This window comes from Urocampus carinirostris, chromosome 16, assembly GCF_059441175.1.
Source record: "Urocampus carinirostris isolate Australia breed hairy pipefish chromosome 16, RoL_Ucar_1.0, whole genome shotgun sequence".
NCBI classification, from domain to species: Eukaryota; Metazoa; Chordata; class Actinopteri; order Syngnathiformes; family Syngnathidae; genus Urocampus; species Urocampus carinirostris.
The window spans coordinates 11,166,923-11,194,399 of NC_142364.1; the positions used below are offsets into that span (position 1 = coordinate 11,166,923).

At 38.2% G+C, this 27,477-nt stretch overlaps 1 protein-coding gene across 8 annotated transcripts in view; it reads right to left on the reverse strand.

Moving 5' to 3' along the window:
- Nucleotides 1-1,601: 1,601 nt before the first annotated feature.
- Nucleotides 1,602-27,477, reverse strand: part of vav2 (vav guanine nucleotide exchange factor 2) — a 204,601-nt gene continuing 178,725 nt past the window's right edge. For 2 of the 8 annotated variants that reach the window (XM_088320231.1, XM_088320229.1), the window contains 21 exons: nucleotides 23,231-23,330; nucleotides 20,987-21,082; nucleotides 20,833-20,901; nucleotides 19,755-19,841; nucleotides 19,583-19,671; nucleotides 18,008-18,140; nucleotides 17,777-17,791; nucleotides 17,107-17,216; nucleotides 16,937-17,038; nucleotides 15,463-15,551; nucleotides 15,369-15,382; nucleotides 15,273-15,291; nucleotides 14,112-14,239; nucleotides 12,668-12,739; nucleotides 12,525-12,586; nucleotides 12,326-12,442; nucleotides 10,085-10,172; nucleotides 9,886-10,009; nucleotides 8,268-8,357; nucleotides 6,250-6,404; nucleotides 1,602-3,588 (listed from right to left, as the gene is read on the reverse strand). In XM_088320231.1, coding sequence (XP_088176357.1) covers nucleotides 3,538-3,588; nucleotides 6,250-6,404; nucleotides 8,268-8,357; nucleotides 9,886-10,009; nucleotides 10,085-10,172; nucleotides 12,326-12,442; nucleotides 12,525-12,586; nucleotides 12,668-12,739; nucleotides 14,112-14,239; nucleotides 15,273-15,291; nucleotides 15,369-15,382; nucleotides 15,463-15,551; nucleotides 16,937-17,038; nucleotides 17,107-17,216; nucleotides 17,777-17,791; nucleotides 18,008-18,140; nucleotides 19,583-19,671; nucleotides 19,755-19,841; nucleotides 20,833-20,901; nucleotides 20,987-21,082; nucleotides 23,231-23,330 — 1,810 coding nt within the window. In that variant the 3' untranslated portion in view covers nucleotides 1,602-3,537. The remainder of the gene's footprint in view (nucleotides 3,589-6,249; nucleotides 6,405-8,267; nucleotides 8,358-9,885; nucleotides 10,010-10,084; nucleotides 10,173-12,325; nucleotides 12,443-12,524; nucleotides 12,587-12,667; nucleotides 12,740-14,111; nucleotides 14,240-15,272; nucleotides 15,292-15,368; nucleotides 15,383-15,462; nucleotides 15,552-16,936; nucleotides 17,039-17,106; nucleotides 17,217-17,776; nucleotides 17,792-18,007; nucleotides 18,141-19,582; nucleotides 19,672-19,754; nucleotides 19,842-20,832; nucleotides 20,902-20,986; nucleotides 21,083-23,230; nucleotides 23,331-27,477) is intronic. The other 6 variants (XM_088320234.1, XM_088320233.1, XM_088320230.1 and 3 more) reach the window with 5 other exon arrangements.

The following is a 27,477-nucleotide window of genomic DNA, read 5'->3' on the forward strand; positions in this document are numbered from 1 at the left end:
AGTAGTTGTAGTGGTCTTTCTTTCCGTCTCTCTTTCTCTCTCTGTGTGTCTCTCTCCCTCCCTCTTTCTATCGCTGTCTCTCTATGTTTCACTCTCCTTCTTTCTCTGTGTATGTGTACCCCCCTCTTCTCTCTCTCTCTGTTTCTCCCTCTACCTCCCTCTCTTTGTGTATTTCTCGCTCCCTCTTTCTATCTGTATCTCTCTGTGTTTCATCCCCCCTTCTTTCTCTCTCTGTCACCCTCTCTCTCTGTGTTCCCAACTCTTCTCTCTCTCTGTGTTTCTCCCTCTCCCTTCTTTCTCTCTGTGTCTCTGTCTTCCTTTGGCTCTCTCTCTCTCTCTTCCTTTGTCTCCCCCTTCTCTCTCTCTGTGTCTGTCTCCTGCCCTCTTTTTTTCTGTGTTTCACCCTGCCCCTTCTTTCTCTCTCTCTCTGTTCCCCACTCTTCTCTCTCTGTGTCTCCCTCTCTCTCTCTGTTTCACTCCCCCTTCTTCCTCTCTCTGTCTCTCTCTGTGTTCCCCACTCTTCTCTCTCTGTGTGTTTCTCCCTCTCCCTCCCCCGCTCTTTTGGTTTAACCCCTGCCTTATTTCTCTCTGTCTCTAGGTCTTTCTTTGTCTTTCTCTCTCTATCTTCCTTTGTCTCCCCCCCTCTCTCTGTGTCCGTCTCTCGTCCTCTTTCTTACTGTGTTTCACCCTGGCCCTTCTTTCTATCTCTCTCTGTTCCCCACTTTCCTCTCTCTGTGTCTCCCTCTCTCTCTCTGTTTCACCACCCCCTTCTTCCTCTCTCTGCCTCTTTCTCTCTGTGTTCCCCACTCTTCTCTCTCTGTGTGATTCTCCCTCTCTCTCTCTGTTTCACCCCCCCTTCTTCCTCTCTCTGTCTCTCTCTGTGTTCCCCACTCTTCTCTCTCTGTGTGTTTCTCCCTCTCCCTCTCTCTCGGTTTAACCGCTGCCTTCTTTCTCTCTGTGTCTCTATGTCTTTCTTTGTCTCTCTCTCTCTATTGTCCTTTGTCTCCCCCCTCTCTATGTGTACGTCTTTCGTCCTCTTTCTCACTGTGTTTCACCCTGGCCCTTCTTTCTCTCTCTCTCTCTGTGTCTCCCTCTCTCTCCGTTTATCCCCCCCTTCTTCCACTCTTCTCTCTGTGTTTCTCCCTCCCCCTCTGTTTCACCCCTGCCTTCTTTCTCTCTGTGTCTCTATGTCTTTCTTTGTCTCTCTCTCTTCCTCTGTCTCCCTCTCTGTGTCTCTCTCTCCATCTCCCTGTGGCTCTCCGTTTCACGCACCCTTCTTTCTCACTGTGTCTCTCTCCCTCTCTCATTTCTCTTTCTCTGCGTCTCTGTGTTCCCCCCTGTTCTCCCTCTTTCTCTGTGTCTATCTGTTTCATCCCTCCCTTCTATCTCGCTGTGTCTTTCTGTGTGTCTCTCTCTCGTGCCTCTCTTTCTCTCTCTCTCTCTCTCTCTCTCTTTGTCTCTCCCCCTCTAACTATCTAGCCCTGGTGGCTATTCATACATGTACTCATTCTGACATGATTAGGTTTTTTAAATCTACAAAAGGACTTCCATTTTCTTCGACCTTGAGCCAAACATGTGAAAAACAAACTGCAGACACAAGATTAGACAAAAATCGCAAATATTTTATTCCATGAGAGCTCCTTTAGAAATGTCCGACCGTTCCACCACAAAAAAAATGTACACCATGACTCCATTTTGTTTCCTTTTTTTTTTAACGTCAACAGCGACATGCATGAAGTTGCATCGGACTTTTGGAGGCGTTTATTTGTCTTTTTTTTTGTTAACAGTTAGCGCCGCTTGCTAACCAATTGCGTTCAGAAAAGACACTTGTTGGGGACTTTTTTTTTCTCGGGTGACATCACCTAAAAAAAAAAAGAAAAAGGCAGCGGAGGAGAAAAAAAAGAAAAAAGTGCGGCCTGCGAAAAAAACAAAACAATAATAATATATTTTTTTTTTATTTTCTCAAGGGAGTCCCCAACTCTAGAAAGTAGGGCCCATAAAAAATTAAAAAAAATAAAAGGTTGGGCCAACAAAAACATTTAAAAAAAAAAAAAAAAATAGACCCCCCAAAACAAATGGGGACTGGAAAAAAAAACATAAAAAATAATAAAAAAGGTTGGGTGTCGTAAAAATACATATAGTAAAAATAAATTAAAAAAGGGGCCCAAAATTAATTAAATACACCCCAAAAGTGAGGCCCCAGAAAAAAGAGAAAAAAAAAAAAAAAGAAAAAAGAAAACCAAACAAAATATCTACTTAAACAAAGAAACTTAAAAAGTTGGGCGCAGATAAAAAAAAAAAATCTTTTGTGGTTATGTGTTCTTATTTTCCTTTTTTCCCCCCCAAAATCGGCAAATAGTTCAACTGCCTTTTTTTATTATTTGGAAAAGGGGCCCATACAAAAAACTAGGGTCCACCAAAAAAAAAAACATAAAACAAAAAAAAAAAACACAATTAAAAAAGTGGGGTGCAGCCAAAAAAATGAAAATAAATAAATAAAAGTGGGGTCAGTTAAAGACAATTAAAAAGACAGTGACTCTATGTATGTATGTATGTATGTAGAGAGAAAAAGAGTGAAAGAGAGAAAGAGAAAGAGAAAAATATAAGAGAAAAAGAGAGAAAGAGAGACCTAAAAGTTGGGGCCCGGAAAAAAAGCAAAACAACGGGGGCTTAGAAAACAAAATTGGGCACAGGCAAAATAATAAAAGCAAAAAAAAAAACAACAAAAAATAAATAAATAAAAAAGCTGGGGCCCCCCCAAAATTGAAACTCATAAAAAACAGTGGGGCTTAAAAAAAATTCAATTAATAAAGAAGCCCAAAATTTGGGCTCACAAAAAACAACTGGGGCTTACAAAAAGCAGACAATTAAAAAAACAGAAAAAAAAATAAAGTCCAAAAGTGAAAATCAAATAAAAAATCAGTGCAGTCCAAAAAAAAAACTCCAATAAATAAACCCCAAAAGTGGGTCCCAAGATAAAAAATGTTGGCCTTACAAAATATAAAAATAAATACAAAATGGGGGAAGCACAAAAAAACATCAACAAAAAAAAAGCACCTGCAGTGGTCACGGGTTGTTGTTTTCCTTTATTTTGCGGATTTCCTCTCGGAAATGTTCTTTCTCGTGGATGTAAAGGCACCCGACTGTACATTTGGCGTTCGCTCGTGCACGCCCACGTGCACACTCCCGTGCACGTGCGCGGAGTCGACTCAAGTCTCTTTCGCCTCCACTGGAGTCAACCCATCGCTTTGGCGTCGCCATGACAACTAAGGCAAATCATCTATTCCTTGTTTCTTTTTTCTCCACCTCCACGACGCTCACGATAATAATCTCTATCAATAAATTATCTCTACTGTACATTTGTTATTTTTTTTCACCTCGCAGAGGTCCAAAAGTCCTTTCTGGGATGGCCAATCCCGTTCGAGGAGCGACGAGGGGGCGTGGCCAGGTGCAGCACAATCTTGAAAAACCTCAACAAGACTTTCCTGGCGTTTTTTTCCCCCCTTCCCGATTGGCTTGGGGGGAGTGGGCGTGGCCTCACTGGACTCCGCCTTCTTCGTCCACATAAGTGGAAGGGAACCATCCGATCTAAAGAGTGAAAAAAATACAGAGGGACATTAACATTCTTCACTCCTCCACCTTCTCAGCATCACTTGATGGGTTGCTAGGCAACAAAGATTCCAACTTGATGCGATAACAAACACCCAGTGTACACATTCACAAAAGTAAAAAAAAGATGGAGATATGGATTTAGGGAGGTGGAAGTTGAAAGGGAGTGGCTTCAAGCATTGGAAGCAGGGAGATGCAATGCGTTTCGTGGCCGCTGAGGGGCGACAGAGGCCTTTAAAGCAACCTGGATCCGCAAATGAAATGAGTTGGACTGGAAAATGTAACATTTTTAATGATGACTAGATTGATGTTTGTTTTTTATTTCTTACAAGCTGATTTTTGATTTTTCATTAAAAACAAAAATATTTTGCCATGCCTATAGAAAACATAGTTGCTTATTTTCAGATTCAGATCTACTTTATTGTCATTCTTGTACACGTGTACACAGAACGAAATGTCGATGCATCTGACCCGCACAGTTTCCTTGAATGTACAGATATAAATAAAATGTGGTATTGAGTTGGAGTATTGAAGTACTAATAATATACTAAATAATTATAGCCATGTATAGTATTATACAGTAGTGCAAAGAGTGCAAGAGGAGCAGCTAACCAGATGTGCAAAATGGGCAGTCAGGTAAACACATCACTATACAATAGTGACTTTAATAATGGTCACTATTTTAATAATAGTCCAAATTGCCGATCGGTTACATGCTCAGGCAAGTTAATCTCTCTCTTGACATCAACCCTTATTTAATATACATCAGGATTTATATTGAGAGATTTTCATGCCTGCATATTCTTTAGCGAGGGTATTGATTTTTGAGTCTTCTTTGTATATTTGGTCATTGCAAGCTTGGTTTCCATGGTTAACATGTTTTGCTTCTCCCTTTAGCATCACTGCAAGCCTTGGGACCTTAAGCCGATACATACAGTAGAAAAATACAATATTTTATCCCCAACTTGCTAAATCAAAGCACACGAGATGCTAAACTGAACAAAGTGAAATCTATCGTGGGAGGTAGTTCAACCATCGCTTAATAGCATTTTCATGGTGCCCTGATGCAAACAAAGAGCAGACCTGCATCATATGATGTCAACCAATAGCAGACAGGCATCTTAGAGTTATAAAGCAGGAAACTTGCAAAATAATTTGTTGTTGATCTTGTCATATAGTGGGGAAAATGCCATAGAGAGGGGGTGTCAAACTCATTTTTACCGTGGGCCACATCAATGTAATGGCTGTCTTTTGAGGGCCCGATATATTATATAAATGTTACTAAATATAAATGAATGGTATGAAAATAAATGTCACTACTCCTTCATGAAAATGTATTATCTAAGTCATACCAGCTCAGTAGCCTAGATGGTAAGGCGCCCGCTTTGAGACTGGGAGGTTCGGGTTCGCGCCCCGGCCGAGTCATTCCTAAGACTTAAAAAGTGGTCGGCGGCGCCCTCTCTTGGCTGCGGCTGCATCGGGTCAGATGCAATCGACATTTCGTTCTGTGTACATTGTTACACAGAATGACAATACAAGGAAATTATTATTATTATTATTATTATTATAAACATTACACTTATGTTATATGCTAAATATGACAAATTAACAAAATCTTCTAAGTCATTTCTAGGATAATTGATGACCCAATTCCAACCATTGCTATTGAAATACTGGCATGTCAATTTACAGATATTGAAGTTGACAGGTATTGTGGGAAATGTAGTTGTTTTTTGTTAAAGCACTCTTTTTGCCCTTCAATTTTTAGACACTCAGAAATTTTAAGTACTCGCGGGTGAGATAAAATCATGTGGCGGGCCACATTAGGCCCCCAGACCAAGAGTTTGACACTGGCTTATACGGCAATTTAAATTTCAATTCTATTTTTAAATGTGTTCTCTATCCATCTATCTCTCTTTCTCCATCCATCCCTAAATCTTTCTATCTCTCAATCAATCTCTCATCCATCTCTCATCTATCCTTCTATCCATCTCACTCTCTCCTTCTTTTAATCTATATCTCATTTATCTATCTCTCTATCCATCTACAGTATCAATCTTTCTCTCCACCTATCTCTCTTTCCATCTCTATCAATCTCTCTATATCTATCTATCTCATCTACTGTATCTCTCCATCTATTTATCATGTCTTTATCCATCTCTCCATCTATTTAACATCTATCTCTCCATCTATCTATCTCATTCATCTCTCAATCTATCTATCTCATTTATCTCTCCATCAATCTCTCCATCTCTCCCCAACTCTCTCTCCATCTCTATATCTCCATCCATCTCTCTCCATCTCTTTATATCTCCATCTGTCCATTTATCTCTTCATCTATCGCTCCATCAGTCTCTCCATCCATCCATCTCTCTCTCCATCTCTCTATTTCTCCATCTCTCCATCTATCTATCTATTGAACCCATATCTGCCTAGTGGGAGGTGGCATGAGTCAGAAAAACACTCACAGTCACCAAACATTCATTCCACTTTGCTCTTCCCAACCTGACACAGAAAATTAAGCCCGCAGCACAACAACTATCCTAACGTATTTCTTTTTTTGTATCCATTTTTGAAATAAGATTCATAAATTGAGAAAATAAAAGAGGGTCCAATTGCTTGTGCCTCTGGAAACCGTACCCTTCCATTGGCCTCGCCTTTCCACCATCCCTGGTCTCCTCCAATCTTGCTGTAGATTTTGACCACATCACCTTCCCGAAGCGAAAGTTCCCGCATGTCTCGAGCTGCAAAGTTGTAGCGGGCCACTGCCGTACTCACCGCCCGAGGTGTCAAAACTAAAAGAGGAAAAACACAAAAATAATCATGACTCATACCATGAAGCAACCAGGTTGTTGTTTTTCTGTTTTATGAATGCGAAGGAGCAGACATGTTACTTTCAGGGTTCGTACACCTTTTTCATTGCCAAATTCAAGGCCTTTTCAAACACTTTTAAGGCCAATTTTTCCAGTACCGTCAAAGGAAGAAATCCAGACGCTAATCAAAGTAACTTTGGTGTTTTTGTTGACATTGATGACAAAAATACAGTCGCTATCCTGCTGCTAGCACATACTTTGTGCCATTTCGAGCCGTTCCTATCTGTAATCTGCGATCTTTTTGTGTCGATAGGCTGCTATAAACTGACATGAATTCTGCCCTTCTGTCATGGTTGCCATGGCGCCCAATTGGTCGCGCCGTGTGCGTCACAGTTGCCATGGTGCCCAATTGGCCCCGCCCGAGTGGCGCAAGCTGCGGCTCGTTGAGAGATTGTCTTTCTGTCTGTATTAAGCTCAGCGCTATCTTGCTTCCTTTGTCAGCCCGTCAAACGAACTTCTGCCCCACAAGACGTGGGTTCTGACTCGGTCCTGTTTTCCTGTTGATACTTACAGTCCGGTATCGTTCTCGTTTATTTTTGTCCTGTTTAATCTTGGGTTTCAGTTTTGTTTCCGTCTGTTTTTGTTCTGTTGTTATTTCTCCAGTTTTTGTTCTTTACTAGTTTCTCCTGTTTACTTCCGATATCCTGGTTCGTTATCCATCTGGCCTGTCCCGTCCTGTCCGGTATCGATCCCATCCGTCTGGTATCAACTGGGGCAATTGAAATCGATCTCGTCGGTCTCTGGCTTCCGGTCTTTCCACGCCAGACCGGCTGCCTAACGTGCATGACTACCCATTTCCCGTAAAATAAAGACTTGTGTGAGAACGTCACGCGATTGGGTCCTGATCTAGTTCTTGACACCTTCTGCTTCAACCATTCGCTTGGCTACGTCACACTTGATTACAAATACACACAAAAAGTATTGTATGTGTGAAAAGCAGAAAAAGGAGCCGAAGTTGGACTCATTTTAATGATATTGCTTGCTTCCTAATCTTAAAGAGACTGCCGATCATTTGCTTTTTTTTCTTTTAGTTATTTTACTTTATATTTTCTGGGCGTTTTTCAGAAGATCTGTGTCTAAATTGCTTAAAATAGAATTATAATTTTTTTTTGCATTTTATCATTTATTTATAGCACTGAAGAGTTGATATTTTTAATTCTTATTGTTTTGTTTTGCAGGAATTTTGTGTTGTTCGACTTAAAATCTGTTTAGTGTGTTAAAAGCTATGATTGTTTTGTTTTTTCCAATTTATTTTGTAGATCAGTAAATATTTGTATCTATACTTCATGTGTTTTTTAGGGATCTAAGTAATTTGGTGGATAATGTTATGTCATTATTGAAAATATATCATTAAATAAAATAAAATCTGAGGAGCTGTTTGGGGAACCAAGCCAAAAAAAGTCGGTTTTCTACAAAGAGCTGTCCTCTTGGGTGTGACCAGTAGGTGGCAGTGACGCTTCATATGACAACGCCATGGTAACAAGCCACCAGAGCAGGCATGACAGCATCATTTTCACGCAATTTAAAAAAAGAAAATCTGGTCTATAAAGTCTGCCTACCAAGAAACATGGCAATGGCAACAATTTCAAGCATTTCCAGGCATTTCACCCAGAATTCAAGCAATTTCCTGACCTCGAAAACACAACATTAGAATTCAAGCATTTTCAAGGATTTCAAGCACCCGTACGAACCCTGCATTTGATCTGCCAAGAGAAATGTCTTTTCTTCGCTGGATTAAAAAAAAAAAAAAGAGGTGGAGCAAGATGCAGGAGGCATAGGCAGTACCTGACCAAAAGGGAGGAGAGCTTGGAGAGGAGAAGTTGAGGCCTTGCGGGCTCAGGAAGGAGAAGTTGTACGAGGAGGCGCATGTGGCCGCTAAAAAAAGCAGGAAGAAGACAGAAAAACAAAAACAAAACGAGGACATCAAGTCGGCGGGATAAGACAGAAAAGCTTGGAAGCCATTTTGCAAGCAACATTGCAACAAAGCCGATAAAACAAAGAGACCGCAGGCAAGATGGAGGAATGTTCAAAGATGCAGAAATTTAAAATTCCTTTTTGTCTTGTTTTCTTCTTTCTACTCTACCTATAACTTTTTATATATTTCCTTTTTTATTTCATTCTTTTATTGTTTTTATTTCCCCTTTCCTGTTAATTTTCTTATTTCTCTTATATTTTTTTAAATTTCATCTAGATTTTATTCCCCTATTTTCTTTCTATTCATTTCCTTTTTTGTATTATTTCCTTCCTTTGTTGTTTACTTCCATTTGGTCCTTTATTTTTTGGGTTTTATTTTTTTATCAATGTTCTGATTTGATTTTCTTGATATTCTTTTCTGTTTATTTTCTTTATTTTTTTGATTTTTTGTCTGTTTCCTTTATTTCCCTGATTTTATTATTATGTCCCATATTTCTTTCATTTAATTTTTTTCTTATTTTAATTCTCAGTTTATATTCTTTATTTTGTTAATTTACTTCATACTGTATTTCAATTCGTTTAACTTTTCTCCTCCATTGATTTTAATTTTATTATCAGAATTTGTTTTTTCAAATTTGTTATTTTCTTTGATTTCCTTCATATTTATTATCTTTTATTTTTTTGGCCTCATTTTTATTGTTAATTCAATTTTTTAATCATTTATTTCCCTTTTTTTGTTAATTATTTTTTTCAATTATGGTTTATTTCTTTTATTTTTTCAATTGCCTCTAAATTCTATTTCTTTTTTTTGTTTCTTTCTGTCATGCATTATTTATTTCCTTGATTGTTTTGATTTATTTTCTTGATTTTTAATGTCCTTTATTTTTTCCTTAAATTTTTTCCCCAATAGCAACAAACTTATCATTTGATTTTCTTTATTTTGTTTTTCATTTATTTTTCGGGGGGGTCTATTTCCTTTTACTTTTATCCCCTTTATTTGTCATTTTCATTATGTTTTTTTTCATTTAGTTATTTTTTAAAGGTTTAGTTCCCTTTACTTTTTATTTCTTTTTATTTTTGGTTTAATTCTTTTATTTTGGGGGGTTTGTGATTAAGAGCTACACAAATAAACATGACTATTTTTATTCCTTAATTCTTGATTTATTTTATTTATTGCCTTCTTTTTTTGGGTTTACTTCTTTTTTTCTATTTCGAGTCCATTTCCTTTATCTTGGTTTAATTTTCTTTTTTCTCATTATCATTATTTGCAAAATGATATAGAGATGCTTTGTAAATGCAGCAAATATTCAAAATGCAACATTGAGACAAAAAAGGGGGAAAAAGAATACCCCTCCCCTCTTATTTCCCTCATGCAAAACTCCAGGTTTCCTTTTTTGCAACGATTTTAGAACTTTCAAGGTGAAAAAAATGATAAATGTTCATTTCTGGGGCAGGACGTCAGGACAGGAATTTCCAAAGAGGTTTTTACCCGGCGATCTGCAGCTGCTCCTGCTCAAAGAACGTTCTCGGGCCTTGTAGGGATATCTCAAAGTGGTGTCCAGAAGTTTGAAGCTCTCCTTGAGCGAGTGACATTGGTAATACTCCACCAGCTCCTGTTGAGTTGCGCAACACCGCGCGCTCAATCTTGCTTCTACCGCTATCACCGTTTCAAAACTCGGCCGGCTTACCAAAAGGCTTTCAAACTTTTTGGCCTCGGTGATGTGGATCCAGTTGTCCTTCTCCACCACTTTGATGTGTTTCACTTCCTCGTTGAATCTACGACATTGATTTTAAAAAATAAAATAAAAAACCACGGTGCATTATCTCTATTGTACACATTAGATTAAAATAAATATACAAATTGGGTAAATGTAATGTTCGCCAAGTACAAGTCAGGTCTGGGCAACATTAAATCAAAAGATTTGGCTAAGGACCTATCCAATTTTTCTAATTTATGAATAAATAAACATGTAAAAACATGTTTTTTCTCTTTTTCATTTGTTTTTGAATAGATTCGTTTTCTCAAATTGGTTTTGAAAAAGGATTAAAGCAAACTAACATTTTAGTTCCCTGTCTTATGCACTAAATTTGATGTTTAGTTTTCTCAAAGTTTTTGGCATTACGGTAGTTCTGTAGTAACATTTTTTGTAGTTTTTCTGTAGTATTTTTCCAGTATTTGTTACAAGTACTTTGTAGTATTACTGTTGTTGTTTTTTGTAGTAATTTATTGTATTTCAGTAGTATTACTGTAGTCATCTCATCTCATTAGCTGCACCGCTTATCTTCAGTAGGGTCGCGGGGGTGCTGGAGCCCATCCCAGCAATCATCGGGCAGTGTGCAGGGGACACCCTGAACTGGTTGCCAGCCCATCGCAGGGCACACAGGGACAGACAACTCGCTCGCTCGTTCACACCTAGGGACAATTTAGACCGGCCAATCCACCTGAAACGCATGTCTTTGGAATGTGGGAGGAAACCGGAGTGCCCGGAGGAAACCCACGCAAGCACGGGGAGAACATACAAACTCCGCACAGGAAGTCCGGAAGCTGGATTTGAACCCACACAGGAGGTTCCCCAGGACCTTAGAACTGTGCTGCACACGCGCTAACCACTGCGCCGCTGTGCTGCCTACTTTAGTCATATTTTATAGTAATACTTTATATGTATTTTGTAGCATAACTTTAGTTGTTTTTGCAGTATTTCTGGTGAAGATTTTTGTAGTATCAGTGTAAATGTATATTGTAGTATTTCTGTAGTTTGCAATAGTCTGTGGTCTGTACAGCCCTTTGAGACTTTTATAAAATATCTGTAGTAATACTTGACATGTATTTATGTAGATTTACTGTAATTGTATTTCGCTAGTATTTTTTTAGTAAGATTTTTTTAGTATTTATTAGGATTTTGTACAAGTTTTGTAATATTTATGTAATACGTATTTTTTAAAGATTTTTGTAGTATTACTGTAGTTATATTTTGCTGTTTTTCTGTACACATTACGAAAAGGTACAGAGGAAACACAAACAAGTTGTGCTACTATTTCTATGGAAAATCACAAGCTTTTCTAATGAGTACCATAAATGCTTTGAATCTTTATTATAAGTCGTGTTGGCTGGTTGAATATTATAACATGGATAAAAGTAGCTAAATTGGTCTTTCCAGTGCCTCGCTCACATTACAAGGAGCTAGAGAGGAGACACGGCCAAGTTGTGCTACTATTTCTATGGAAAATCACAATCTATGCTAATGAGTACCATAAATGCTTTGAATCTTTATTATAAGTCGTGTTGGCTAGTTGAATATTAAAGCATGGCTAAAAGTAACTGATTTGGTCTTTCCAGTGCCTCGCTCACATTGCAAAGAGCTAGAGAGGAGACAAGACCAAGTTGTGCTACTATTTCTATGGAACATCACAATCTATTTTAATGGGTAACATAAATGCTTTGAATCTTTATTATAAGTCGTGTTGGCTGGTTGAATATTAAAGCATGGCTAAAAGTAACTCATTTGGTCTTTCCAGTGCCTCGCTCGCATTACAAAGAGCTAGAGAGGAGACACGACCAAGTTGTGCCACTACCCCAATAGAGAATCAAAACATATTCCAATGAGGAACATAAACCCTTCAAATCTTTCCAACAAGCTAAGCCCCCCAATGCCTCGAGTACATTAAGAAGAGGTATAGAGGATACATGACCAAGTTGTGCTAGCCTTTGTGCAGAAAATACAATTATATTCTAATGAGAAACATAAGTGCTCAGAATATTACTAACAGGTCATATCAGCAGATTGAATATTATGGTGTGGCTAGAAATGAGTTATTATTGTGTCTTTTTTTTGAAGGGCTTGTTAACAGTGAGGTGAAATTTGGTCGTTATTGGCCCAATAATTCTCGTGCATCCCCCCCAAAAATCCATTTTTTGTCGGTCTACGCACTTGATGCTTATGGCAAATCTCTCGGCCTCGGCCGTCCTCTCTCGTATGAGGTAAGTGCCGCTACAATGCGACTTGAGGAGATTGTCGGCCTGTTGGCGTTCCATGTTGCCCGCGAACCTGCACGAAAGAAAAAAAAAGATGGCTACCATCAACAGCCAATGAGGACCAACCATGAAAGCCAGGAAGTAAGCACGCTTACCAAGGGTGAGCATAGTAGTCGGAATCTCGCGAGGACGGCCGTCCGGAAAAGGACGAGAAAGGCTGCCGAAGATTCAAAAGACACCATTAATGATGTCATCACATGGGGGCGGGGCCAATCGGCAGGGGGTGGGGCTTACTTACCTTGGGGTCCAAGTAAGGTTTGACACAGGAACTGGGGAAGAAGCCGTTTTTCTGCGATTGGATTAATCTGCCCTGCAAGAAAATGGAACAAAACGGCGGTGAGTGCATTATGAACAACTCAGAAGAAATATTTTTATCCTGGATTGTCACTTTGTCTAATCTAATTGTAAATATTGTACATTACTTTGTTATCAGTTACACTAAAGACTACTGTGTTTCCTAATCTATCGTGGATAATGGGGACCAGAACCCCGCTATACACAAAAATCCAGGAAGTAAGCCTCTACTGAATTTTAATATGCATTCTGATGGTATCAGCTCGCAGCAATTGTCAACCGGGTATAACAGATCACGACCAAATTAGTGCATTTCATTTTAGGTTGAAACAACAGAAAAAAAGAGCTGCCACGCATGACCAAAATTTGCTCTCTCGACCCGTTTTGAAAAATAGTCGACTGGGGATAATGGGTCACGGCCAAAACAGGTGCAGTTCATTTTAAGCCAGCCACAATGAAATGCTTCAGCAGCATGAACTAAAATAATAAATAAATAAAAAAGCTCTGCAAGACTCATCTTTCAGCAATAGTGAACTGGGGATAATGGATCATAGCCAAAAACCTGCATCTCATTAAAGGCTGACAGAAAAAAAAAAAAAAAAAACAACGCCACGCACGAAAAAAACATTTTCTCTCTTGGCCTCCATTCTTAGCAATAGTCGACTGGGGATAACTGATTACACCCATAGCTGTGCATTTTATCTGAGGGCCCCCAAAAAAAGTTTGACTCAAGTTTGCTCTCTCTCTGCCCACTCTCCCAGCAATAGTTAAATGGAGATAATGGATTGTGGCCAGAACAGGTGATGTTCAATGTTAATTTGAGATGAAAGGAATTGTAAAAAAAAAAGGAGGATAATGGGTTCCTGCTGTATAGATACTGTTCATTTTAGGCTGAAAGAATAGAAAAAAGAGCTGCAATGCACAACACAAATTTGCTCACTCTGCCTCTGCTCTCAGTTATAGTCGACCGGGGATAATGGACCATAGCCCGAAAAGTGAATTTAATTTAAAGCGGGTCAGAACGGCATACCTCCCAACAAAATTGTTTTCTGTCATTCACTGCAATAAGGGTTTAGGGATAATGAATTGCAGATAAATGAGAGCATTACATGTGGATATAACATTAAAAAAAGAGCCACCAGGCCTAACAAAATTGCACTTTGCCGGTCCCTACTTGCAGCAATATAGGATTGGGGATAACAGATCGCTGTCTCATGAGTGCAGTTCACTTTTTGATGGATAAAACGACATAAAAAGCTACCAGGGCTGACAAAATCTGCTTTGCCGGCCCCTGCTCGTAACAGTATGCAATCGGGGATAACGGATTGCGGATTACTTTTCAGAGGGCTATTACTTAAGCAATAATATTTCCATTTTTTTCCGTTTACCTCCCACCAGGCGGTGTCGGGATCGCCCTTGAGCAGCTCAATGTAGTCGCCCGTCTGGAAAGAAAGCGCCATTTTTCCCGGTGGCGCCGGAGTGCCGTGGTAGTTCCTCACCGCTACCATTTTAGGACCTGAACAAAAAAAAACACAGATCACCTTTAGAGTTTTACAAATTTTTGGCAGGCCAGGACCACTTTCTTATTCGAAAAAAAATCCCAGACAAAAAACTATTAATTTTTCATGTTTCAATCGTCAAATCAGGATCTAAATGAGCCCGATTTCACAATAATGTGTTTTCTGGTTTTGGAGTTTCACATTATCTTGACTTGAATTGTATAACATGCTGCTGTTGCAAAGGAGGTCCAAATCATTTGTTTTCTTCAAAATACATCTAAATAAAAAATAAATAAATACAATAAATTAGATAGATAGATATATACAGATAGATAGATAGAGAGAGATAGAGAGAGATAGATGGATAGACAGAGACAGAGAGTGAGACAGAGAGAGATAGAGAGAGAGAGAGAGATAGATGGATAGAGATAGAGATAGATGAATCTATTTATCTATAATTAAAAAAACAAAAAGAAATACCTGAAAGAATCCCCAAAAATACAACAAACCGTAAAATAAAGGAAATAATCCCAAAATAAATGCGGTTAAAATAAAACGAATAAACAAAGAAATAAATGAATGAGAGAATTAATAACAAAAGGTCATGTAATGAACTAATGTTCTTATTTTACTATAAATGTCTTATTTTATTATTGGTTAATTCATATTATTCCTTTTTTTGCAATTCGTTTGGTTTTGTTTCCTTCTAAATAAAAAAACGTAATGTACTTATTTTTTTAGATTAAAAAAAAATGTCGGAAAAATATTAAAATGAAAAGAAGAAAAAAATAGAAGACGCCATATTTAATTGACTTAAAAAATATGATAGTGTTTATACATTTTACTGATGAAATATTTTTCGTATTATTTTGCTAGAAAATTGACTTGGAAAATGTACTCTATGTTTGACTAGATTTCCCTGTCACCAATCAGATGAAATTAAACTATTTGCTTAAAAAAACATTGGTTTGAAGGACGAGAAAAACGTGTAGGAAACATAGGCTGCCGACAGGGGACAGTCAAGAGCTTCTCTTTCACTTTGTTTCTTACCAGAAGACACGCCTGGCTCCTGCAACAAACAAAATCGGAGATAATTAGCATCATGATTTCACTGATCACAACTATTAAGTATGTCCGTTTACTCACCAAGTCTAGGGGACCTGGAATAAAATAAAACAGAAGATTTCCGATTGAAAATAACTTAAAAAAGAAAATGACTGAAAGAGGAGGGAGGACGTACTGATTTTACAGATGGTGATGACTTCCAAACATTCCTTGTGGGCTCCTGTTCCACAGCGAGAGCAGAAGTAGCCCTGGTAGAAGATGCCCCTAAATCCCCAAAAAACAGAAACATGTCAAGAAAAAGAGAGACCAAATGAGATGTTAACCATACAGAGTAGAGCCCTGGGATACAGCGCCCCCGCCTTACAACGTTTTCATTTGATGGTTTGGGATAAAATTTATGATTTATGACATTTCCCCCCACTAGACGACATCAACAACAAACTTTGCAGTGTTGACAAGGGCCTTAACAAGTTGCAAACAGGTTTTTGCTTCTGTCTTTAGCATAACTGCAAACTTTGGGACCCATAGTTAAACAAATTGAAGTAAGTTCAATTTCTGAACTAAACAATGAAAGAAAATCATCAAGGGATGGCGTTCTGTCAACAGCAAATCGGCCTTTTTCACATTGCTCAAGCTTTGTTTGCATGGTTATCATATTCTTGCTTCTCCCTTTAGCATCGCTGAAAGTCTACAATACGTTGTTGCTTCAATGGCCTCCTTACTTGAATTATTGTCCTGATTGATTATGGCCAAGCACCTTAAGGGATGTAACGATTTGTGTGCTTTGTTCATATATCTTGCCAATCATGTTTTTGCTTCTTCCTTTAGCAGTACTAAACGCCTTGATCTTGTAGCCAATAAATTCAGTAGAAAAAAAACTTGATTGTATTGTATTGCAGACTCACGCACACAAGATTCAAAACTGAATTAAGTGAGAAAAAAACATTATGGGAGGTCAGCCAATAGCATTTCCATGATGCCATGATGCTAACCATTAGCATAGCAACATTTTATAAGACATCAACCAATAAGTTATTTCCATAAAGGTGGCGTAACTGCGAAAGTATACTACTTGCTTTCGCCATCTTCTGGCTGAAATCATGATTGACCTCTCTGTCAAGCTGCCAGTGTGCTGCGTGCACATGCATATTTTAGACGCGCTCTAATAAACTCTTCTTTTATTCATCTTTTTGCGTGTTTGGGATGGAATTTGGACTGAATTTAAAACAGTCCTTTTCTTACTTTCACCATTTTCGTTCTTGATTAAAGAAGACCTTGAGCATGCGCATGACATCCCTTTAAACAGCCCCCCCTTTCCCTCCGGCCTATTACGCTCTGTGGCCGGAACACCGATGATAAAAGATAAAAATAAATTTAAAAAAAATAAAGGCACTTTGAACTCAGTAGAGCATTGTTAACACATACTTAATAGAAAAAAAATAATACATTTTAAACTTTAAAGGACACCGTAAACTACGCACTCCACCTTTAAGTCTTCATTAGATGAAAGCGCTATTTCCTGGGGGGTTACTGTAACTCGAAATACGTGTAGCCAGATGATTGAAGATAAACATGTTGAGGAGCTAGCTTGAAACATGTGTCCTTTTCCGTCACGGTTCCTTCATTCCCGCGTTTCAGGAGGCGATTACCTGAGCAGCATCTTGCAAGCTCGGCAGTTTGTGTTCTTGTCGAAGGTGTGCATCTGAAAATTGTGCTGATTGGCCGTGGCTCGCTCCGGTTTGATGTTAGACCTGCAAAAAAGCGAACCGATGGAGACCAGGACATCGAGGAACCGGATCGAAGGCCGATCAGGACTCACATGGCCATATGGAACTGCTCCATCCACTTCCTTTTGGTTTCTTCGGTTTTACAGAAGAACTGGAAGCCTTGCTTGCCTTGCAGGTGGATCAGGTAGAAGCCAGAAGACCACTGGGGGATAAAAACAGCCGTCGTCGTGGACCAAAAGCAGATTATGGAGATGATGATTGGGCGAGGCCAAAACCTCATGTCTCATCATTCCATATAATGTAATTTCCTGACGCTCCAAATCTTATTCGGAGATATTTTTCATTTATAAGGCGCACGAAAGCACGATAATGCGTATTTTTCATAATTTGCTATAAGCTGGCGTAGGAAACTACTGGAGATTCTTAAAATTTCCTAGTTTAGAAACAATGAACGATATTTATTCTGTAAAATGCCAATTTGACATAACAGACCAAACAAGGGATCTATTCTAAGATTTTTACGGCGAATGGAAGGAGGGAGATGGAGATGAGGGAGAGCACATTAGCTTAAAGGTGTGGCTACCAGATTCTTAGCCCGAAAACATAACAAAGGTAGTTAGTCTGCGAGGTGAGGTGAGAGGGTGAATGGGCAGAACTTGACAGGATGTGAGACCGTTTTGGAGAGTTCCGAAGTTTTGCCCAGAGACCAGCAAAAAACAAAATTCTGAAAATGAGTTGAGTGAGAGAGTGAGTTGAGCTTACCATTTTTCCACTCGGCTGGTAAGCATGCAAAAAAAAGAGACACCAGAAAGAAAGACAGTTACACATGCCACATCCACAAAAAACGTGCAAGTTGAGAAACAAAATGGCGGACAGGCGAATGATCACTGTGGTTTTTCATGATTGTGGAAGAAACTGTTGAAAAGTTTGCTGTCGTCGTTAGCCCTGTTTTTTTTGGTTTTTACACCCGAAAAAAGTCGAAAAATCTGGTACCTTTTTGACGTCTCTGTTGTTCAAGGGGTCGTCAGACATTTTGTACGAGTGCAGTTCGATGATCTCTTTCAACTCGTAGCTGTAACCTTTCCTCTTGCAGACGATCACCACCTTGTCGAAAAGGAAGATGTACCTGGAAGAGATAGGGAATAGTTTGCATTTTTCTTTTCTTTTGTGTCTTTGAGAGAAGCAATACTCATTAGAATTCACATTGTCATTAAAATACCGTGGGAATGCTGAAAGTTGGACAAGAGTGGACTCCTATAAAATATTGTTTAGGAATTAAATCATATTGTAAGTCACACCTTAAAACCCAAAATTTGAATTTAAAAGTGCCCTAAATAATTCGGTCCGTCATGTACACGAGGAAATATGGTGGATAAAATAGCAAATTCATAGTTGCAATTAAATGATACTATGTAGGGTAATTGTTCTGCTTTTGAGAAACATATAGTGTGGTTTTGGAGTGCCCTCTTGTGGTTATACTTTTACTTGTACAAAACATGCTTGTTACATGTGAACAAATGATGAAAGGGGTTTCCTAAAATAACAAAAATGCAACAATAGTATTTTTACGTCTTTATCCAGTCTTCAGGGCTGTGTATTTTTTCAAATTGTGTTTGTTCAACCAAACCAAAACCCCAAACCAACCCCAACCCTGACCCAACTCCAAACCAACCCTGACCTACCCCAATTCCAACCCTGACCAATTCCAACCCTGACCAACTCCAATCCCAACCCTGACCAACCCCAATTCCAGCCCTGACCAACCCCAAACCAACCCCAAACCAAACAACCAACCCCAATCCCAACCCTGACCAACCCCAAATCAAACAACCAACCCCAATCCCAAACCTGATCAACCCCAATCCCACCCCTGATCAACCCCAATCCCAACCCTGGCCAATTCCAACCCTGACCAACCCCAATCCCAACCCCAAATTCCAGCCCTGACCAACCCCAAACCAACCCAGACCAATCCCAAACCAAACAACCAACCCCAATCCCAACCCTGACCAACCACAATCCCAACCCTGATCAACCCAAATCCCAACCCCGACCAACCCCAATCCCAACCCAGACCAACCCCAAACCAAACAACTAACCCTAATCCCAACCCTGATCAACCCCAATCCCAACCCTGATCAACCACAACCAACCAACAATGTTTATTCAAATAGATGTAAATAATGTTTGGGTCACACTCATTTGTGCCAGTCTGAGGTCACAGTTGTGCTTTTGAGAAACATATAGAGTGGTCTTGTAGCACCCACTTTGGGTAAGCATAATAATTGCTACCTTAACCCAAAGAAAAACCAAACGTGCTGACTTTTGAATGCGTGTTGCGAATCCTTTTTTGTTTTTGCATGTCGTTCGCTAGCTGTCTAGCTGGCTAAATAAGTGATACTTCCAAGTGAGGGTAGCACAGTACCAAGTTTATGAATGATTGATAGAATTTTCATGGTGAAACCAGTGTGAATAGCATTCAATAAATGAAACTGACATTTTAGTACTTATCGAGTACATGTGCTAATATTACGTGAAGAACGAAACAAAATACATTGAGGGACTCACCGGTCCTGCTTGGTCCGGTTGACGATGGAACAGACTTTGAGTTCGCCGTCGATTTTGGGTCGGCCATATTCCTCCAGCTTTACCTGCTGCTTAGGTCACAAAGTGGGCGGGGTCACATCCTCGATCGCTAAATGCTAACTAGCCGTATGCGTCAATATAAAGCATTTCTTACAAGGTTTTCTATGGAACTTTGGAATTCGCTGATTTTCTTGAGGGTCTCGTTGTCCCGCTTGACCTCGTTAATGTACATGGCCAAGTCCTGACAGTGCAAAAAAACAAAAACAAACAAAAAAAAAAATGTTTATTTGTGTAGCACCTTATGACAAATTGCTCCCCTTGAAGAACCCGGAGAGCAATCAATTACAATAATCTAAAAAAGGAGAAAACAAAAACATTCATCAGCACCTTCCTGTTTGCATGAGCGAGAAATGGGCAGAGTCTTGCTAAATTCTTCTAATGATAAAATACAATAGCTCGCAAAATTATTTTTGGGAATCTGGAGAGCAGGGAATTAGAATCAGCAAAAATAGAGAAAATTCATTCATGAGAATGGATGAAAACAATGATAAAAACAACATTTGACAAGAAGTTTAGAAACCCCCAAAAAAATCTAAAAGAAAATTGAAAAAAAAAAAATGAAATTAAAATCTTGAGGGGACGATCTGAAAGAAAAAACAATTTCTGAGAATGAAAAAAGTTTAGAAACCGTAAAAAAAGAAAATGTACTTAAAACCTGAAGAGAAAAATCCAAATGTGAAAAAAAAGTTTTAAAACAGGAAAAAAATTAAACTTGGAAAAAAAAGATCTGAAAGTGAAAAATAGTTTTGTAACTGAAAAAAATAAAAATAAATAAACACTTGCAACATTGTTTTGGGGGAACCTGGAGAGCAGGGATTAACAATCATCAAAAGGAGAGGAGCTATTATGCATAAGCAGAGTGAAAATTAGCGGAGTCTAGCTACACTTTTTCGGATAAAAATCAATCACTTGCGACATTCTGTTGCGGGAATCCGGAGAGTAGGGTACTACAATATAATCCAAAGAAGTAAGATAAAAAAAAGCCTTAATCTACATTTTTGATATGTGGGATAAAATTAAAGTCCTTAACACAATGAAATACACTTTCCTGGTGTATATTGTCATTTATTCTGTCTTTTTAACACATTGTGAGTGTCTAAAATCTTGCACCTTTGGTCAAAGTTTATGATCATTTACAGTGAAAACTTATTTTGAAAATATTGTTTTGGGACCTGCATGGCCTCTAGCGCCTCCTTGAGTTGTTGCCTCTCGGGTCGTTCCGTCGAGTGACTCAAAAGTTCCTGTCAGGAAGACGACAGGCAAAATCAGAGATCATCGTGTCCTAAATCATCCAATAGGAGAAGCTGGAAGACAAGCCCCGCCCACCTTGAGCAGCAAGTGATACTTGAGGACCCTTTGCATGGGGACCACAAGAAGATCCTGCAACTTGAATTTGCCTTCCTGCACTTTCATGGTGCATTCCTGTTAAGAAAGAAGGAGGAGCGGTCAATCAAAAGGGACATGGTGCGACATGGGAAGACTTTTGGCGCTAGGTTGCTGCAGCAGCACCGCTTCCCTGATTTTTTTCAATGATTGCTATTCGTATGGAGGAAAAATCCTGCCTTACGTAGAAATAAGTGTATAAATATATGAACACATGAATAAATCATGAATGAATGAATGAATGAATGTCCTTTGATGTGAACATTATAATGACATTTTAGCGCTTCTCCTTTCAGTGCAAGTAAAACAAAAATAAAATGATAAAAATGTAAACCACAACAATATATTAATGATGTATAATAAGTAATTGCACAATCGAAGTGGTTTTGTCATTTATTTTAGTATGTATTTTGTCGTTTATTTCATCGTGTTTTGTGTACTTTTTTTGTACATTTTCTTGTAATTTGCTTTATCATTTATTCTGTCATGTATTTTGTCGTAATTTTGGGCATCTACTTTGTGTATTCTCTCATTTACTTTGTGATGTATTTTGTCAGGTAATTTGTCAACATTTGGGAGAATCCGGAGAGCAGGGATTTACAGTCGTCAAAAGGAGAGGAGAAAAAAGCATGTATGGCTATTTTCCTCTAATGATGAAAAACAATTCCTTTCTTTTCGTGTGCAGTATTTTGTCACAACAAAAGGGGTGTGTCAAACTGGGTGAGCTTTACACTTATTGGTTGTAATAGCGGATTCTTTTGACACTGTCAAGTGACAGATGAAAAGCCACCTTAGTTTAAATAACATTTTGTTGTGATAAAATACATGATAAAATACTGAAATAAATAAATGACAAATGCATAAATATCATTAATGTAGCTATTACGTGATTTATTTCTATGGTGTTTATTTATGTCAACATTGATTTCTACATGTGGCAGGTTCCATTGGTAGCAAGGAGGTCAGTGGCTCATCGTAGCGCTCAAAAGCACTAGGCGTGCTAGCTATTTGCGGTCTTGGCGCTAACTTAGCACTTCATTTATTGAAAAGAAAGCCGGCGGGCCGAACGTTTCCAAAAGAAATGAGGCAGCTTTCAGTCCGTGCTCATAATCTTAAAGAAGCAAAGCTCGTTCCTCTGCAAAGTGCTTGATTGTAACCCTGTTTTTATTTTATTTTTAGCACAAGGGAAGGCCTTTCTTTGGAATGGTTTACGAGGGAATCTCGTTTGTTGATTCACTCGCTGTTGGCAACACTACTAAGAACTAAAGACTTCACTTGTTCATTACTCGTTTACTGCCTGCACTATATTAATTAAAAATAAAGCAGAAAAACATAAACAATTCTTAGTATAAGGTCTTAAAATCAATGCCTACATCATCTAAAAGAACTGGCTCATTTTTGATAAATATATATAATCAAGACTATTTATATTGGGATGAATAAAGTATCTATCTATCTATCTATCTATCTATATTGATTTTTTTATATTTTTTATGATCACATCTTGTATTCCACTTTCAATTGTTTTACTTATTTTGATCAAGTTTACATTATATTATATTTTCTTTGAATTTTTTGTATTGTTTTTTTCATTAAATTTATTGATTTATAACTAAAAGATTTATTCCTGTGTGATTTTGTAAACTTTATCAAATATTCTAAAGATTTTTCTTAAGGAAGTGTCAGGACCAGAACGGAGACAGGACCCACTTGCGTTACGTTTCTCTCAGTTTTATTGGAAGAAAGGGTAGCCCCCACGACCCGGTGATCGCTGGGCCCGGGAAGCAGGTCGCTCTAAACGCGGAAGTGGGACTTCCGTGGCGAGTGATGGCGGTGTCGGGAACGGAAAAACGGGTCAGTAGCCGGGACAGGAGAGCAAAAGCGTGGTCGGGGTCGTAGGCGAGTCGTAAGCCAGGAAGGGAGAATAGACGTGGTCAGGGACAAAAAAGGTCGAAAGCCTTTATATATATATATATATATATATATATATATATATATAGACCATAAATTACCAGTACCTTAGCCCTAACCCTAAACGATAACCGTAACCCTGTCAATCAAATGATAATGTAGTTTTGTACATTAGGATTTACATGTTCAAAGAAATGTGTGTATTAATTACCAGTGCGGTATATTAAAAAAATATGAAAATGATTACAAAAACATCATAGCGGGGAGTGTCCTGACCTCCACTTTTATTTTGACGTCCTCCCTGGTGGCGATGAGTTCATCAAGCGTCTTTTGGGCATTCTCCATATGGCTGCAGTATTGACCGTAGATCAATAACCTGAACACAAACATGCAAAGTATTATTTTATTAGAATTCATACAGTGCTGTCATAGATATAGGTTCTAGATTCCGATCCAAATATATCAGATAATGATAAAAACCCAAAGTAAACAATATTTAATTAAAACAATGTCAAGGCAGGGATCCTTGATAAAGAAAACACTCCAATTTGTCCAAATCGCTAACAAAGTACGAGTGATACCCTGCACGCAGGGAGCAGACGAATGAATAAGTGAATAAGAGTGAATTTTGAATCCCATAAATAAGTGATTGCTCGGTTTTATTCCTGGGGCCAAAAGATGGGAGGGCTCCACCAATTTACATGCAAGCCGTATGGAAGACTGATCCTGCCATATGTAGAAATACATGTGTGACTCAATAAATAGCTACATATTAAAGCCATAGAAATAAATTAACGCATCAATAAAACACATAAGACCTAAATATATATAACATCGAGGTGATTTATTCATTTATTTCTGGATTTGTCATTTATTTGGTCATTTATTTAGTCACAACAAAATAACATTCAGAAGAGGAGGTGGGTCAGACTTGTAGACTGTTTTAATGCGAATGCTTCTACCTCCTACCAAATGTTCACTAATGATTAACCAATAGGTGAAAACATATTAACATTGAATAACATTTTGAATAATATTTTGTTGTAACAACAGACAAGAAAATACAAGACAGAATAAACAAAGTTTACGCCGAAATACACAAGAAAAACAAACGACAAAATACACAAAAAAATACATGTGAAAATACTTCAGAAAAAACATGAAAATGCATGAGAAAACAAACAACAAATACCCCAAACAATACCCAACAAAACAGTAATACTCAACAAAATAGACAAGAAAATAAATGACAAAATAATCAAAGTATATGACAAAATACACAAGAAAATAAACTATCAAATGCACAAAAAAATAAAATAAACAAGAACGTACACAAGAAAATACACAAGAAAATACATGTTAAAATACTTCAGGAAAAATGTGAAAAGCCATGAGAAAACCAACAAGTACATGAGAAAATACCCCCCAAAAAATAGTTATTCTCGACAATACAGACAAGAAAATGCACGATGGAATTAACTAACTAAACGACAAAATACACAAGAAAATACACGAGATAATAAACGACAAAATGCCCAAGAAAATGAACGAGAAAGTACACAAGAAAATATGTATGTATATATGTAATATGTAAAAATATTTCAGAAAAACGTGAAAATGCATGAGAAAACAAACAACAAATACACGGGAATACCTAACAAAATACCCAACAAAATAGAAATACTTGACAAAATAGACAAAAAAAAAATGCAAAACAGAATAAACAAATTAAACAACAAAATACACGAGAAAATAAATAAGAAAACGCACAACAAAATAAACGAGAAAGTACACAAAGAAATTCATGTGAAAATACTTCAGGAAAAACGTGAAAATGCATGAGAAAACAACAAATGCATGAGAAAATACCCAACAAAATACCAGACAAAATACCCATCGAAATTGTCAAACTCGACAAAATACCCAAGAAAATGCACGATAAAATAAACAAAGTAAATGACAAAATACCCAAGAAAATACACGAGATAATAAAACGACAAAATGCACTAGAAAATGAACAAGAAAGGAAAATAAATGTAAAATACTTTTGAAAAAACGGAAAAAATGCATAAGAAAACAAACAGAAAATACACGAGAAAATACCCAACAAAATAGCAATACTCGACAAAATAGACAAAAAAATGCACAACAGAATAAACAAAGTATATGACAAAATACACAAGAAGAGAAAATAAACACCAAAATGCACATGAAAAGAAACGGGAAAGTACACAAGAAAATACATGTGAAAATAGTTGAGAAAACGAATTTGGAAATCCATGAGAACATCTGACAACAAAATACACGAAAAACTACCCAAAAAAATACCAGACAAAGCACCCAACAAAATAGTAATACGTGACAAAATACATAAAAAAATGGACGACACAATTTGCAATAAAATATGCACCAACGTACAGTGCAGAGTAACAACAAAATAAACACTGAAATAAAATAAAAAAGGATGAATAAGAGAATAAATTACATTTATGTCATACAATTAGGTCTAAAGTGGTTTGTTTATGGGTTGATCTCTTTCAATGGAATATATTTGTAGCTATTTATTTCTTCATTTATTTTTACATAAGAATGGAAAGCTCGCTTCTCCATTCATGATTTTTCTCCTTCAATGTCGGTGAACGTTAAGCAAATCTGGAAGAAACGAGTAATCGGAAAGATGAAATAAAATAAGGTAAAATAAGAAGACATTTGGTATTTAATAAGTCTTTGGTCGGCATGGGAAGCCGAGCGTGGCACAAGGTTAATGAGCACATGGCGGCGCATGGCAGCTGTAATTAGCAGCTAGCATACGCGACGTTTGACACTCGGTCTGGCTAAAGAGCGCACAGCGGGAGGGAAACACTCGTCACGTTTTGGCTTGGAAAGACATAAAAACCAAAAAAGCATGCAAACTCCACTTGTGAAACGCAAAAGATAGCTAAGCATATTTGGCAGATAAAAGGTACTTTGCTAGGTTTTGAACCATAGTGCAGTGGTTAGCACATTTGCTAACACGCGAAAGAACCCCAGTTTGAGACCGGGTGGAGACATATGTTGGCCTGGAGATGGATGGGCGCCACAAGGGTGTACTTGGCCAAGATATACCACAGGAAATGGTGCCTCTATGACCTTTAGTGGTTAAGGGAATCAACCCAACCAACCCCAATTAAACCAACCCCACCAACCAACCGACCCACTTACCAACCAACGGACTTACCAACAAACCGACCAACCAACCCACCCTACCAACCGACCAACCAACACACTTACCAACAGGGTTGGGTAGGGTTACTTTAACTGGATTACTTTCAATTACTTTTGGATTACTCCAATACCAAATATGCTAATAAAAGACAAAATAAACTAAATAGGAATAAAATGACTAAAGTTTGTGCAGGCTTGGGGAGTAACGGAATACATGGAACGGCAAAAATGATGTTGGCAAGCTGTTTGGACTAATTTTCATTTTGTTTCTGTCGCATTTTATGTTAGTTTTGCCGGAGATCAAAGAGATCAAAGCCAGGAGAGAAAGCTTACCACGTGTTGTGAGTCATCATTTTATTCATATTTAGTTTCTTTTGTCTTTTATTGGCATATTTGGTATTTGAGTAATCCAAAAGTAATTGAAAGTAATCCAGTTAAAGTAACCCTACCAATCCTGCCTACCAACCGACCAACCAACCCACTTACCAACCAACCTACGTACCAACTGACCAACAAACCCACTTAGTAACTGACTAACCAACCAAACCACAACAAACGAAACCACTTACCAACCGACCGACCAACCAACCCACTTACCAACTGACCAACCAACCGACTTACCAGCCGACCAACCCATTTACCAACGAACTTACCAACCGACCAACGAACCAATTTACCAACCGACCAACCCATTTACCAACCGACCAATGAACCAATTTACCAACTGACCAACCCACTTACCAACCAACCAACCCACTTACCAACGAACTTACCAACCCACCAACGAACCAATTTACCAACCGACTAACCCACTTACCAACCGACCGATGAACCAATTTACCAACCGACCAACCCACTTACCAACCATCCAAACAACCCACTTACCAACCAACCAACCAACCAAAAAATCCAACCAACCAACCAACCAACCAACCAACCAACCAACCAACCAACCAACCAACCCACTTACCAAAAAATCCAACCAACCAACCAACAAACCATTGTTCTGTGTACTTTTCTTCCACCACTAGGGGCGCTCTGGTTCAAAATGATTGAATATCAAAGAAAAAACAATTCAAGATGAACACATTTGCCCTTCAATTTGCTCCCGCAATCCAGGAACCTTCTTGAGTCGTCGCCCATCGACGTTGGTTCTTAAAAAAGAAGTGCTGACATTTTCCTGGCGGCATTCAGCTCAATGACAAATCCGAGAAAAAAAAAAAACGCTTTTCATCTTCAACACCACAGGAAAAATGCTCCATTGTTGGAAAGGGCATCGGCACTTACGAGCGCCGATAAGAACCGATGACGCCTTCGTT